This window comes from Lampetra fluviatilis, chromosome 46 (assembly GCF_964198595.1).
Source record: "Lampetra fluviatilis chromosome 46, kcLamFluv1.1, whole genome shotgun sequence".
NCBI lineage: Eukaryota > Metazoa > Chordata > Hyperoartia > Petromyzontiformes > Petromyzontidae > Lampetra > Lampetra fluviatilis.
The window spans coordinates 5,263,411-5,276,917 of record NC_136320.1 but is presented as its reverse complement, the minus strand read 5'-3'; the positions used below and the strand labels follow the sequence as shown (position 1 = coordinate 5,276,917).

The following is a 13,507-nucleotide window of genomic DNA, read 5'->3' as shown; positions in this document are numbered from 1 at the left end:
GAGCTTACGCAGGACCCAGCCCTCATCACGGAACGCCGGAGTCTTGCGCGAGCCGCGTACCCTTTACTTACCGACGCAGAAACACTCCCTGGTGGCTGCAGTACATTGTGCATCCCCCTCCGCCGACTTTTTGAATCTGAACTCTAAAAGGATTTCTTTGTTTTAGCTTCTCTTTCCCGAGGTTTTTTTCTTCCCATTAAGCTAATGTTTTGGCACAATCTAAAATTGCATTTTTTTACGTTCTATAAATACACACACGCACAGAGAATGTTTTTCCTCCTACCATGCCTAGCTACGATGCTTAAAGAAAATTGCCAGGAACAAGGCCGCTTTCCAGACATCTGCCTTGTTCATCTTTTGCTGATTATAACATCGGCCCCTGCTTAACAAGGCAATCACCAGGACCGTTAATCTGTCCATCACGAGGGCCTTATCACTTGTTTTAGTCAAATCACAATGTGTGTCTGCTGACAAAAACAAAGATATGAAAACCCGCATCGCTACAATAAAAGAAAGACAATCATATCTGGACAGATATGTATCACACGTACAATAATGTACGCATGCATGCATGCGCCAGGAATGTTTTTGGCCTTAATGACTGCTTGGTTCGTATTGTAAAGTGAAGAAAAGTTACGAGCGAATAATAGATACATACATAGGCGTATTTGTGCTTTGCCTAATTTAATACGAGCCACAGCACTGAACCATTTGCTGGTATTTGCACTGTCTAATTAAAACATATACCGAAGCTAAGCACACATCATTTTGAATAAATGCTTGATGAGTAATCCTCAAACAAAAAAAACGATCATAACATGTGCAGAATGTGTGTATTTTCGAAGAAACGATACAAATATGGCCTATATCTGATCCAAGTAAAACAAAGGCGCCGGAAAAAACTAGGGTGCCACATTGCTCTCATCAATCTTAAGCATTCTTGATTCGTATACATTTTTTTGTTTAAATATGATGAAGATTATTACGAGTGTGCTCCATAATTCCAGAAGCGCAACTGCTGAGGGAAGCAAAGGTCAGAAATTCAATACACAGCTGGTGCAATTTAAAGATTACATCCAAATATAATTGTCGTCATCATAATCAAACTAACAATGTTGAATACGATTACAAACCAAAAACTAAATAAATAACTTTTGTATAAAATATATATTTGTCATCAATTTTCTGATGCCAAATTATCTCATCCGGCCTGCCGCTTGAAATCCGTTGATCTCAATGGGATCCAATTCCAATTTAATTGCATCCAGTCAGAAAAGCATGACCGGTCAAGATGACCCACACCCCACTCTCCGGTGGGATTTTCAGGTCGTACAGCACTTTGTTTGGAGCGATGTCCGACGTTTCGTGCCATGTGACAAGTTCCTCCAGGAAGCTTCCAGCATGTCGTACAAAACGCCGGACGTCATGTCATAGCCGCGGATACTATGACCCGACTAGCGCGACCGCAAACACCTTCGCAGGAGCGCATTCAGATGGCTTTTGTGGCCGTCTGGAACACTCTTCCCTCCGATATTAGGAAGCCACTGGGGCTATGGACGTTTAAATCTAGAAGGAAAACTCATTTCTACAGAACAGCTTTTTGTGTTTAGTTTGTTGTCCTTCCCCCGCACCTCCGATTAGCGCGGTTGGCTACGTGCTGTGTGAAAGAAGTTCAATGTACACACGCACAGGAGCACCTCGCCCACCGACCTTAAATCAACGACAACCAAATTGAATCCTATTGCACTCCAAAGCAGCTGCATCCCTACTTCTGGTTTCCTGACCGGTGGTTTGATGTTCAACATGAAATTCATTTGTGGATGGGGTGTGGGGTGGGTAGGCCGAGGTGGGGGGGGGGGCAAAGGTGAAAGATATGCAGAATAAATGTATTACCAACAAGTTGAGGCATCGTGCAGAAAAAGATTTACGATGAAAAATTGTAATAACCTTTGGGATAACACAAGAGAGGTTTTGTGTCAGGCCTCGGAATATCGAGGTTTTACCGTTCTCCGCGTAAAACTCCATCGACTGCGACGGTCAGAGATTGAGAATGCATTGTAAACAAAATTGTCCAATGCAATTTCCTACGCAATGATAAAGGCAGAAATCTAGAAAGGTCCTATAAATAACAGTGATGAACAGAGCAGCGTTGGTCCAACGTCAAATAATAAAGCCGAATGGGAAATTGAATAGAAACCACCGCAAGATTGAATGGTGAGATAGGAACCAATTAAAAAAGAGTTCTCCAGAATCAAGAATCAGCATTAATACTGAGCAGACTTTTGCGTTTAATCAAGGGAGAAAAAAAAACGTGCTTTATTGCCGTGACAAAAAATCTCATTTAAGTTTCAGTTTGTTTCGCATGTTTGGCAGTTATGCATTAACGTTGAGAGGTGAAGTCAACCAAATTACAAGACATTTATTAAACGTTATTTATTTAATTACCCACGGAAGTTTCACCGAATCTCAAAAAACTAATTTTCAGCAGCAGTTCAGCACCGGGATACGTTTGGCTCCACTCGGTCAGAACGAGTGCTGGAACGAGCGCTTCACATTTCGCAGGGAACCGGTGCTAAGCCCACACCTATGAGCGAACAACAATCAGCGGACTGCAGAGATGGTTTCACGAAACCCACTTGACATATCCCAACCCCACCTGATTCACGGTCCGTACTGCCAGATCCGACCGTGTCCATCCAATGCTCGCTGAGCTGCGTTGGCTTCCGGTTGCGCAACAAATTCGTTACGAGGCCGTGTTCATTACATGCAAAGCGCTCGCCACAAATGAACCCTACCACCTCGCTGATCTCGTCGAGGAGCATGAACCATCATCACGCGAACTCCGGGCATCCTCGCGGCTGCTTTTGGCTAACGGTCGGAAACTGCATCATGCGCTTCCAGATGCGCTTCTGTGGCCATCTGGAACAATCTTCCTACCCATATCAGGAAGCCACTGGAGCTATGCAATCTTGATTTGAAGCTTTTGTGCCCGCAGGAATTCATCCTCTTTGGTTCTTTCGGTAAAGTCACGTAGGTAGAAAAATATATATATATTACGACGTTTCGATTGCAACAGGCGTAAACAATAATCCAGCAGTGGAGCTATGCACTTTTACATTTATATTGAAAACTAATTTTTTGAGAACTGCTATTTGTGTTTAGTTTGTTGTCCTTCCCCCAGACCTCCGATTAGCATGGTTGGCTACGTACGGTGCAAAGAAGTTCAACACACACATATACATACCGCCCTCTCCGAGCTAAATGACCAACAATAAATGTCAATGGGGTCGTACCCTCGTTGTGTAAACGACACCATGAATCCGTGCATCGGTGTCCTCGTGAGCTCACAATGGCAATGCTTTGAACTGATAACAATTATTATGTACACTCCTCACATGGAGATCACAAGGCTCTGTACAAAACAAGACGAAACAACGATCCGCCGTATAGCCTGAATAGGCTTTTGAGGCAAGTGCTGTTAGTGAGCACCTATGAGGGCCGGCACGGCACACGAGGGGGTGGGTGGCCAACACCACGTCGGCCGCCTTTGTCTCCCGAGTTGGCGATGTTTACACACTCATTTTGAGGCTGAGTCAACCTAGGGGAGGGCCAGGACCAGTTCAAATAATCGTTACTGCTGTTGGCTGTGAGCGGCATTCGAACCCAGATCGCTAGGTTCGTAGTGCAGTGTGCTAACCACTACGCTACGGCTTCCCATACAAAACACACACACAAAAGGCTCACGCCAATAAAATCCAACCCCAAAACACCGTATTTGAATGAAAAATATCCAAAGCTTTCCACATTGGAATAGAATTTTCCTTCGAAAGACTCCACACAAAATGTATGATAATATGAATTCGCAGAGACACGAATTATCCACAGCAATGGGACTTACGCGAGTCTGAGCGACTCAATAAATGTCGCCATTATACAGCACTGTCAATCGCTGCCCATACACGAACGTCGAGTGCACGTTGGTGCATTTCTAATGAGTACTCAGCCACGAGATAGTGCTGAGTGCAAGTCTTATCGCCACACTTTTAACGGAGCAGCGTCTGCTCGTGGCTCGTGGAAGGTGCGCTCTCGTGGTGCTCGCAGTGTGCACCGACGATAAACACAGTCAGCACAAGTGTTGCTCGACTGTACATGGTAAAACTTTGTATGGTGCACTGCTGATATCCCCGCATTGGAATCTGAATCTTTATTTGTGCATCGTACCATTAGTTGCTTTACTTCGAGGCGTGAGGGTTGCTCTTCAACTCACAGTTCATAGGGAGCTCGTGTATGTAGGCTGCATGAGGGATCTTTGGCTTCGCATGTATATATGTATTTTGTATGTATATCTGTATGTTTTATGTATATATGTATGTTGCATGTATATATGTATGTTGTATGTATATAGTGAGGAGCGGTAGTGTAGCGGTTAGTGCGCTGCGCTATGAACCTGGCGACCCGTGTTCAATTCCCGCTCTCGGCCAACACCAAGTGACGATAATCTGAACCGGTCCTGGACCTCCCCAAGGTCGACTCAGCCTCAAATGAGTACCTGGTGCGGTGTGTAAACATCGCCATCAAGGAGACAAAGGCGGTCGGGCGTGGTGCTGGCCACTCACCCCCTCGTGTACCGTTTCGGCCTTCATAGGTGCTCGCTAACAGCACTTGCCCCAACAGTCTGTTAAGGCTATATGGGGGATCTTTGTCTTTGTATGTATGTGCCATTGCTCTGTATACTGACAGAGTGAAGTTCCCCTGTGATCAGAGCTCTTGATCTGCAGTTGCAAGGATCCGAGTTGAGACCCTGGTGAGGGGTTGACTCAGCCCTGCCTCCCCATGACCCATCCCTTGTGGATCAATAAAACGGCACCGTTTTTAAGGCTGTCCAAGGCGGTGGCTGTCCCGTGGATCAACTGGCCCTAACCATAGGAATGTGGAATTTCCACCACTAGCTCAGGTCTGCCACGGCTAAACGGGGTATATTTTGTGTGCGTGTGTGAAAACTCACCTTTCGCAAACCTTGTCCAACACTCGGTATTGTATTAAGCATACAATGTCGCCACTATTCACGAGTTGGTCTACGTGTTTGTTCACCATACAGCCCGGTGTTTCTACAATGTTACTACTTGTGATTCTAAATACGTGTGGGCTACCGCCCAGTTCAGTTGTGCCTCGTACACAGCGATGGCGGTGGTGGTGGCGGTGTGCATGCGTGTGTTTATTTTTAACAGTCAACAAAAATGTCGCTACAATATTTACGCACGTGGCGAGAGCCAGAGCAGGACGCACGACGGGCAAACTCCGGTCGCATCGTGACCCATTCGGCTCCGCATTCACGGCTGCAGAGGAGGTAGGAGGAAGGAGGTAGGGCCGCTGGGGTCGCGGGGGTCGTGGGGGTCGCGGGGGTCGTGGGGGCCGCCAGCCGCTGGAACCGACAGGGAAAGGGGGCAGTCCTTACCCGCGGTGGGGTCTGGTGGGCCGAAGTCGAGGGCGTAGCGGAGCACGTGGTAGTTGTTCCACACGTAGAGGAGGTTATCGCGGGGGTTGTACTGCGCGGAGGCGATGAACTGGTAGGGGTTGGGGAAGGTCACGGCGAGGTGAGCGTCGCGGTGCAGGTTCGTGTTGTACATGTAGTCGATGCGGTTGCCGGCCGCCTCGTTTTCGTCGTCCTCGTAGACGGAGCGCAGCACGTAGAGGACGCCGCACGCCATGAACGCGTTGGAGGCCGAGCGCTTGTCGTAGGCCGTCTCCCACGAGCCCTCGATGCGCAGCGTGTACGGGTTGAGCTGGCTCACCACCACGCGCCCGTTGTTCTGCTCCGTCGCGTAGATGACCCACAGGCCGTTCTCGTCCACCGCCAGGTCCATGTCGGACTTGCCGCCCCAGCGGTAGGGCGACGTGTCGTGGTAGTTGGCGTTGGGGATGATGGCCTCGCCGCTCTTGATGCGCGTGCGCAGGTCGAACTTGACGACGTTGCGCGTGCGCTCCTTGTTGAAGAACACCGCGCCGTCGTACACCACGAAGCCCGTGCCGTCCACGCGGTGGGGCAGCTTGTAGGTGGTGGACGGGCGCCCGGCGATGAAGTCCTCGAGCGAGGCGAACTCGGTGAGGCCGTCGGTGCGGTAGGGCAACCAGGGCATGTAGTAGACCCGGTCGGTGGCCTGCAACGGGTCTTTGCACCAGGCCCCCGCTTGCTGCTCGGCCTCGAAGAGATGCAGAGCCTGCGAGACGGCTCTCAGCGAGCCGGGGCACAGGAAGACTGCGGGGGAGAGGAGGGCGGGGGAACGGGAGAGAATGGAGGGGAGGAGAAGGAAGGAGCAGGCACAAATCCACAAGCAACACGTGACGCATTGAACAGTGGCGGTAGAGGCCCTGCTCGACGTTGAAGACGAGCTTCATGGAAATTCATGGACAGGATTTCGCCAGGGTTTAATTTGGAATATTTTTCAGGGATACTAAAACCCACTGGATTCCCTCCCCCTTCCTGTCCACCCGCCATCTTCTCCTATCTAACCTCCCCTCTCCCCTAACCCCGCCACCCTGGCCCTCCTACCCCTCCCTCTAACCCTCGAATCCATCCCTTGACATCAATCTTAACCATGCAGGTCAGGGTGAGAAAAATATCTTCTGGAGCACAGCCCCTGGACAGCTCCAGGTGAAATGAAGCCACGGCTCCGAACAAGAATTGGCGATTGTTAAAATGAACGAAGCGACGAGTTGGCGGCGCCATGGACGTAGAGATGGTTTGGTAAGGTTCGCCGTGAGCAGAGTAGACGGATGCTTTGCTTGTTCTACTACAACGCATGTGACTGGGTGAGCACACACTTTATGGATGATCGTGCGGTTCGAGTTGGGGGGGGAATTTAAAAGTAAATAACACAAGCCTTGTTTTAAATTCAAGTACATGAACACCTTACTATTGAGTGCACCTGATTGATTACCTTACACAAGCAATATACAAACACTGGACTGGACAATATACATTTTTTTTTTCTTGCTATGGTGTTCCCACCTGATAAGGATTGCTTGTGTTGCGATCGAAACGTCGTGATTTGTTTTGTTTTATTATATATTATTTTATACCTACGTGACTTTACCGAAAGAACCAAAGAGTATGGATTCCTGCAGTCACGAAAGTTTAGATTTTTCTCCAGGTCCTCTGGTTTTTCCCTCCACATTTAGAAACATTTTGAGAGTATTTGGCTGCTATCAATTTCCACGTGGTAAACCACTTCGTTCAGCTATCATCTGTGGCCAAGTAGCTTCTGAAAAAGAGCTACGTAGCTCAGTGGGCCCGACCTGGTAAATAAAAAACTGAGTCTCAGCTGTTTTTCAGGAGGATCCTGCCAAGATTCTGCAATAGTGGGCGGTGTGACCTTATGTAATCCCAATTGAGTCCATTGTCAGGTACATTGTTTGGATGCAATACCAGGTACACAACTGTGTGTGTATTTTGCCATGGAAGCAAAACCAGAGAACCCAAAGAGAACCATGCAGAGGAGTGAGGGCACCTGCCGACTCCACACAGAAAGCTGGCTGCGATGGTAATCAAACCCAGGCCCTTCTTGTTGTGAGGCACAAGTGCTAACACTTCGCCCATCCCGCCAACTAAACCATTTCAATGTCACGATATTGGCGCGAGGTATACGTGCGGTGTTGTATTTGTACGAGAAATTTGTAATTAGTACGGGACTCATTATTAGCTTGCGGTGATCTTTTAAGTGCCACCTTTTCAAGCATTACGACTGCCTCTCCTCTCTAATGCTCAACCTTATGTCCACAAAGTCACCGGTACAAACCGTGATGAGACGTAACTTAACACATGACCATCGATCACTACCCACTCACTGCCCTGGCCCATGCTGTAATTTATTCAAGCGTGCCTGGTTCCTCAAGATTGAGCGGCAATGCTAATGCACTCTAGCGCACTTTAGAAAAATACCAGAAATAAATAACGCACATGATAATGATGAAAAAAATAAACCGCATCACGGAGCAGATTATAATTTTGTTTGGGTTAATAACGGATTCGATAGCTTGTTTTATATTTAAATAAGTACATCTCCGTCCGGTGTGAGTATTGCATGAATATTGCAACCTATGAAATAATGTAAAATTACAATATTTATTTACAGTCCTTTGTCAATCCACCGATGATTAAATGTCTCCCCATGCCATTATGGTCACGGGCAGTTGTTTGGCCATACTTAACAATGGCAATAATAATATCGACGTGTAACAAGCCGCACCGTATTCGCTCGCTCTCCAAGAGAGAGGGCGACTGAGAAGCATGAGGAACCACAGAAGAGCGCCAAGGCAGACACGCAGTGACTGAGCCGGCGAGAAATTTCCCCCAAGCTCTGTGATCCTCCACAGATGAAGGCACTTTCAGCCAATGAATGAGTGTTCAAAAATGGGACGAAACCCGAGGACCTGGCGAAAGCACACGGCACGCGAAAGGGCGACACTCTATCCAATACGGAGGAGGGGGGAACAGATGGAGTCTTCACGTGCTCTACCGCCTTCTCCAGGCGAGCCAGGGTATGGCTCCTCTTCGACGCCCACGGGAAGGGATTTTCACAACATTTGTGTGATCCACCAACCCTCGCCTCCACAGTGCCGGACTACAGGCCAACGGGCATAGCCACCAGCGCACATTCCATCACTAGGCTGAGCCACTGCGTGATGGCGAAGGATGAGGAGGAGTGGGGGTCACCCAGAACTGGTTTCAGATATCACTTTTAGATCAATATTAGCTGTGACCGAGAAGGGAACTCAGGTAGCTGAGTTCATAGCACAGGAGGCTAACTACTGTGCCACGGCTCCATCGCCTAAGGATACAAAATATATACTTCACCACTTACGTTAACACCGTGAAGAAAAATGTGCAGGATAACGCAATAATAACAAGCGGTGAGAGGCAACATATTGTGGCTTCCAGTTGAATAAAGCAAACATCGCTCTTTAAATGGAATTTAAGAAACCGCAGTGGCAGTCCCATCGAAGGAAGCTCACCACCGCCATCCTTAACACAGACGACAAACATGCATTAGCATGAACATTCTGTAACGCTTTTAAACATGTGCTTGTCCTCGCTGCTCTTTGTTTGTGGCACAGAATCTGATGGGTAGCTTGTCAAGGCAAAAGGAGTTTGCGTATGCATGCTCATTGCACTCTTAGCACTGGTTTGTGTCTGCAACTTTATTGAGGAAACCATTTGATCGATCTGGCCAGTTTCAATTAGGATGCGACCCTAATAGAGACAAAACTTTACCGCAAAATTTAATTCATATTGCATCTCAACAATAGCTACTGTGACCTCACTCACCCACCCTTACAGACGTACGGACAAAAGCTAACGCATAAATGCTTACAACAAGTTTGGACAGCGTTAAAAAGTGCCACTTTCATCGTTGACACGGGCTTTTGATCGAGCAGTGTGTGTGAATAGTGGAATCGGCTGATGTTTTGAACAATGACCCCGTCTTGACACGCTTTGCTTTGGACACGATGGCTTGCTCGCGCGCTGATACGACAACTTGTTCACTCGCTGCAGCATGGCAAACCTTCCTGTCAGAAGGCCGTGTTAACAAAAAAGGATGGAAGCGTTTTTTTATCCGATCGTGAAAGGCATCTTCAGCTTGCGTTAGCACGCCGCTGCCAACGCCAGTTCGTAGCGCTCCGTGCGTGGAAACTACCTCGAGATGGTTTATTCTTTCCATTACTTTGCTTGCTCCGTGCACACATGTAAACACTTTGTCTCGTGTTTTCTGCACAATGTATAAAATTGTACCAATGGCAAAAGCCAAGTGCTTAACTCTGGGTATGACACACGTATTATCATTATCATTACTCCGTCAATAACGCTGCTGTGCCGAAATTTGTTACGTATATGTCCACAGCCGTTGCATGTTTTATGTTGTGCTGATTGTTTGAACACGTCTCAAATTGACCGAATTAAAATGTAAAATTCTTCTTAACAAACGATGTGCTTCATCATCATCGTCATCATCGTCATCATCGTCAGCCATGAGCGTTTAACTTGCCGGATAAAGGCATCTTCAAGCCTAAAAACGTCAAAGCATAGTCTGCAGCTCGCTCTGAGATGTTTAGAAAACAGTGAGGCTCATGGGTAGTTGGTGGGGGAAAGTCAAGTGGCATCAAATTTCGTGACCCTCAGGGGAATTGCTACTTTGTTAGCATTGACTAAGCGACCGGTGGGAATTTCTACTTTGTTAACATTGACTAAGCGACCGGTGGGAGTTTCTACTTTGTTAGCATTGACTAAGTGACCAGTGGGAATTTCTACTTTGTTAACATTGACTAAGTGACCCTCAGGGGAATTTCTACTTTGTTAACATTGACTAAGCGACCAGTGGGAGTTTCTACTTTGTTAACATTGACTAAGTGACCCTCAGGGGAATTTCTACTTTGTTAACATTGACTAAGCGACCAGTGGGAATTTCTACTCTGTTAACATTGACTAAGCGACCAGTGGGAATTTCTACTTTGTTAACATTGACTAAGTCACCGGTGGGAGTTTCTACTTTGTTAACATTGGGCAGCGGAATGGACGCAGAGAAACGTCATGATGCTGTGGAGGGAAGTTCAGAGGTCAGGGAGCTGAGCTGGCACCACTGAGATCCGTGATTCAAATCCGAGGCGGCTGCCCGTCATTTAACCGACTTCTCTAGCGCGGCGAGTTGATGGCCTCAGCCTAGTCGCCAACGACCGCAGGAAAATAATACAATTTGGTTCTGCGCTGCGTTTGACTAAAAAAGTTGACCTGGCAGCACGGCCGGCGCACTTGAGTTGGCGGTCGACCCTCGGAGTGGACCGCGATCCTCAGAGAAACGGCGGTGCCCCCGTGGCCGCCCCCTCCGTGATACGTGGATCAAACAAATCGCAATTCCGATTACCACGGTAGGCTATGTACGGTGCGAAAGAAGTTCAACGTACATACACAGATACAAATCGCTCGAGGCACGGGCACGGCAGCGAGAACAGTTTGTGCGAATGCTGCCGCAAGAGGTCACACGTTTGGCGTATCGGCCCTGGCTGGCTATGCGTGACGAATTGAATTGGCAGCACGGCCAGGCACGGGTACTCCCGCAGCGCTCTTGCAGATTTACGAATGGAAAACTCTTCAGCCAATCAGCACGAGCGAACCCGGCCACGTGATCACCCCGTGTGACCACCCCACGCGTTCAGCTTAGCATGCACGCACCCTCAGCCCTGTAGGGGCGTATTTCAAAATGTTCAGCGGCGAACGCCCTGCACTGTGAATCCGGTAACAATGGGCTCAATTCCTGGCCACAGCTAACATCGGTGGCGAGTTAAATCTGAAATGATCCCAAGTAGCCATCAACAAAAATATGGCATAATGAGGAAGGGCCATTGCTTGAAACGTCGGCTATGTTTTCTATTTAAACCAATGCGTTCTTGATTATTGCGTCGAGTTTTTTTAATTTAAATGATGACAAAAAAGCCCTTGTTATTGACACGGCATGGTGAAGGACTTCATCCAGCAGGGCTATACATTTTTGTTTGATAACATTGTACTGTGCATGCTGTAATAGTTGTGGTTTCCTCTCATTGCAATGAAGGCTTTGATTTAGGTTGGTAGCCCACTAGTCATTAACATCCACTTATCCGGTGATCCAAGCCAAGTGAGAAAAGGGGGTTGTGGTCATTTCCATTGAAACACACGGGATAGCCATTCCATATTCCCTTGACAGGAGCCGGTCTCTCCCCATCTGATGACATCTTTTGACTTCGCTCTCGTGGGAAAATGGCAACGTTAAACACTGCCCCATGCATTGTCACAATTGTTCCGCTGTGGTTCCGTTTTTCCCCCCAATTGTATTGAAGTGAGCCGCGTCTGTGGGGCTTCGGTGCCCCTCGCACAGCTGTCCCCTGGCTACCAGGCCTGCACGAGGCCTCACGAGTGGCATCGCAAAACCCTGGAATTCGCGCACAAGAAGACGATTAGTAACTCGGGAAGTGCACTCTTATAAGTAATTTGTCATGCAGTTCATTTATCATGCAGCGCATTTGAGTTTTAGATTTCCCCGCTAATAAATAATTAAAACGCAGCGCACACTACGACGCGACTGTAATGATAAATTAGAGCAATTTTGCATTTGGACTTATTTAAATTTAATGTTTGTAATATTTTCCAACCCGCCCGCGCTATCTATGATTGTTGCAGAGGATGGGACAGTGACAAGGTAATTGTAACTGATAATTGGTTAATATAATTGTCATAGCTATTAGGATATTAGGATTACATTATTTTTCAAACCCCATCATTATGTATTAATCATGGAACTGAATAATTGCATCCATGTCAGGGGTTAATGTATTGAAAAATATTTTATTAAGCATGCATTTAAATCTACCATTACCACTGCTTTGTAGAAACATTTTTGCAACCCTTATAATGTATTAGTTGGTGATGGGCAGAGGGGGAGAGAGAGGCTGGGGGGGACCGGGCCAGTTCAGACATCACTCACCAATGCTGTCAACCATGGGCAGGAATCGTACCCAGGTTGCCTGCTTCACAATGCATTGCACTCGGAATCAAGGCCATGCCCACAATGACCAGCGTGGTGAAGTATGGTTAAACAACCCCCACGACTGACATGATGATATGGGTAGGGAAGCCAGTGGATTAGCTAAAGGGCTGAAAAGCGTTGTTAATTATGATTGGTAATGTGATGTATACATGCCGACATGTGTTTTGTGACTGCAAAGGTACCCTTTAACATCATGGATTATAACGGGTCTCTCACAGCACACCGCTATGCAGTGGAATTCACTTTTCTAAAAGCAGCAGGACCCTTGCCGAAAACATCATCCAATTATATACTTTGTGTCATGAGGCAGCGTTGATGATGAATGCTATCCTTTTTTTTATTGTACACATCCTGTAAATGGAAACTGTTCGCAAAACCACTCTTGATGAATTGGGTAAAAAACCCCTAAGTGCTGCTCAAGCATTTAATATGCTTAATTTTCTGCACCAAAGACGATGAATACGCAACATCGACGTGGAAAACCACTCCACGGTGTATTTTTAGTTTTCTGACGGGAACAAAAATACCTCGCAATTATAAACGCCAAATATACACCCCAAGTATTCTCAGTATGCGTGGAATTGCTTGCTCTGCATCTCAACCTCCAACGCCACGCAGGGCGGTTTGTTTTTGTACATTAGCTCTGTCCATCTGTCCGTCTGTTCATCCCTCTCTCTGTCACATGGCGTCATGATAACGCTCAGAGCAACGATCCAATTTAAACTACAATGCTAGTACAGTATTGTGTTGCTGCTACTGGAGTGTCTTACCCTACAGAAAGCCGGGCGAATTAATTAAAGCATTGCCCAAAACCTGCAAACACAATGCATATTTAAATATATATTTGCAAATATCCAAAAGTGTTTCACCCTGGCAGCTACGTCGGTAGCTTCCACACTCTTAATTAAAATTCTTCCGAAGACAAACGCATC

The 13,507-nt window shown here is 47.1% G+C and overlaps 1 protein-coding gene across 21 annotated transcripts in view; it reads right to left on the bottom strand.

Moving 5' to 3' along the window:
* The window catches only part of LOC144947689 (adhesion G protein-coupled receptor L2-like), a 343,364-nt gene that overhangs the window by 116,633 nt on the left and 213,224 nt on the right, over positions 1–13,507 (bottom strand). For all 21 annotated transcript variants that reach the window (XM_078876983.1, XM_078876984.1, XM_078876969.1 and 18 more), the window contains one exon: positions 5,456–6,256. In XM_078876983.1, the coding sequence (XP_078733109.1) occupies positions 5,456–6,256 (801 nt within the window). The remainder of the gene's footprint in view (positions 1–5,455; positions 6,257–13,507) is intronic.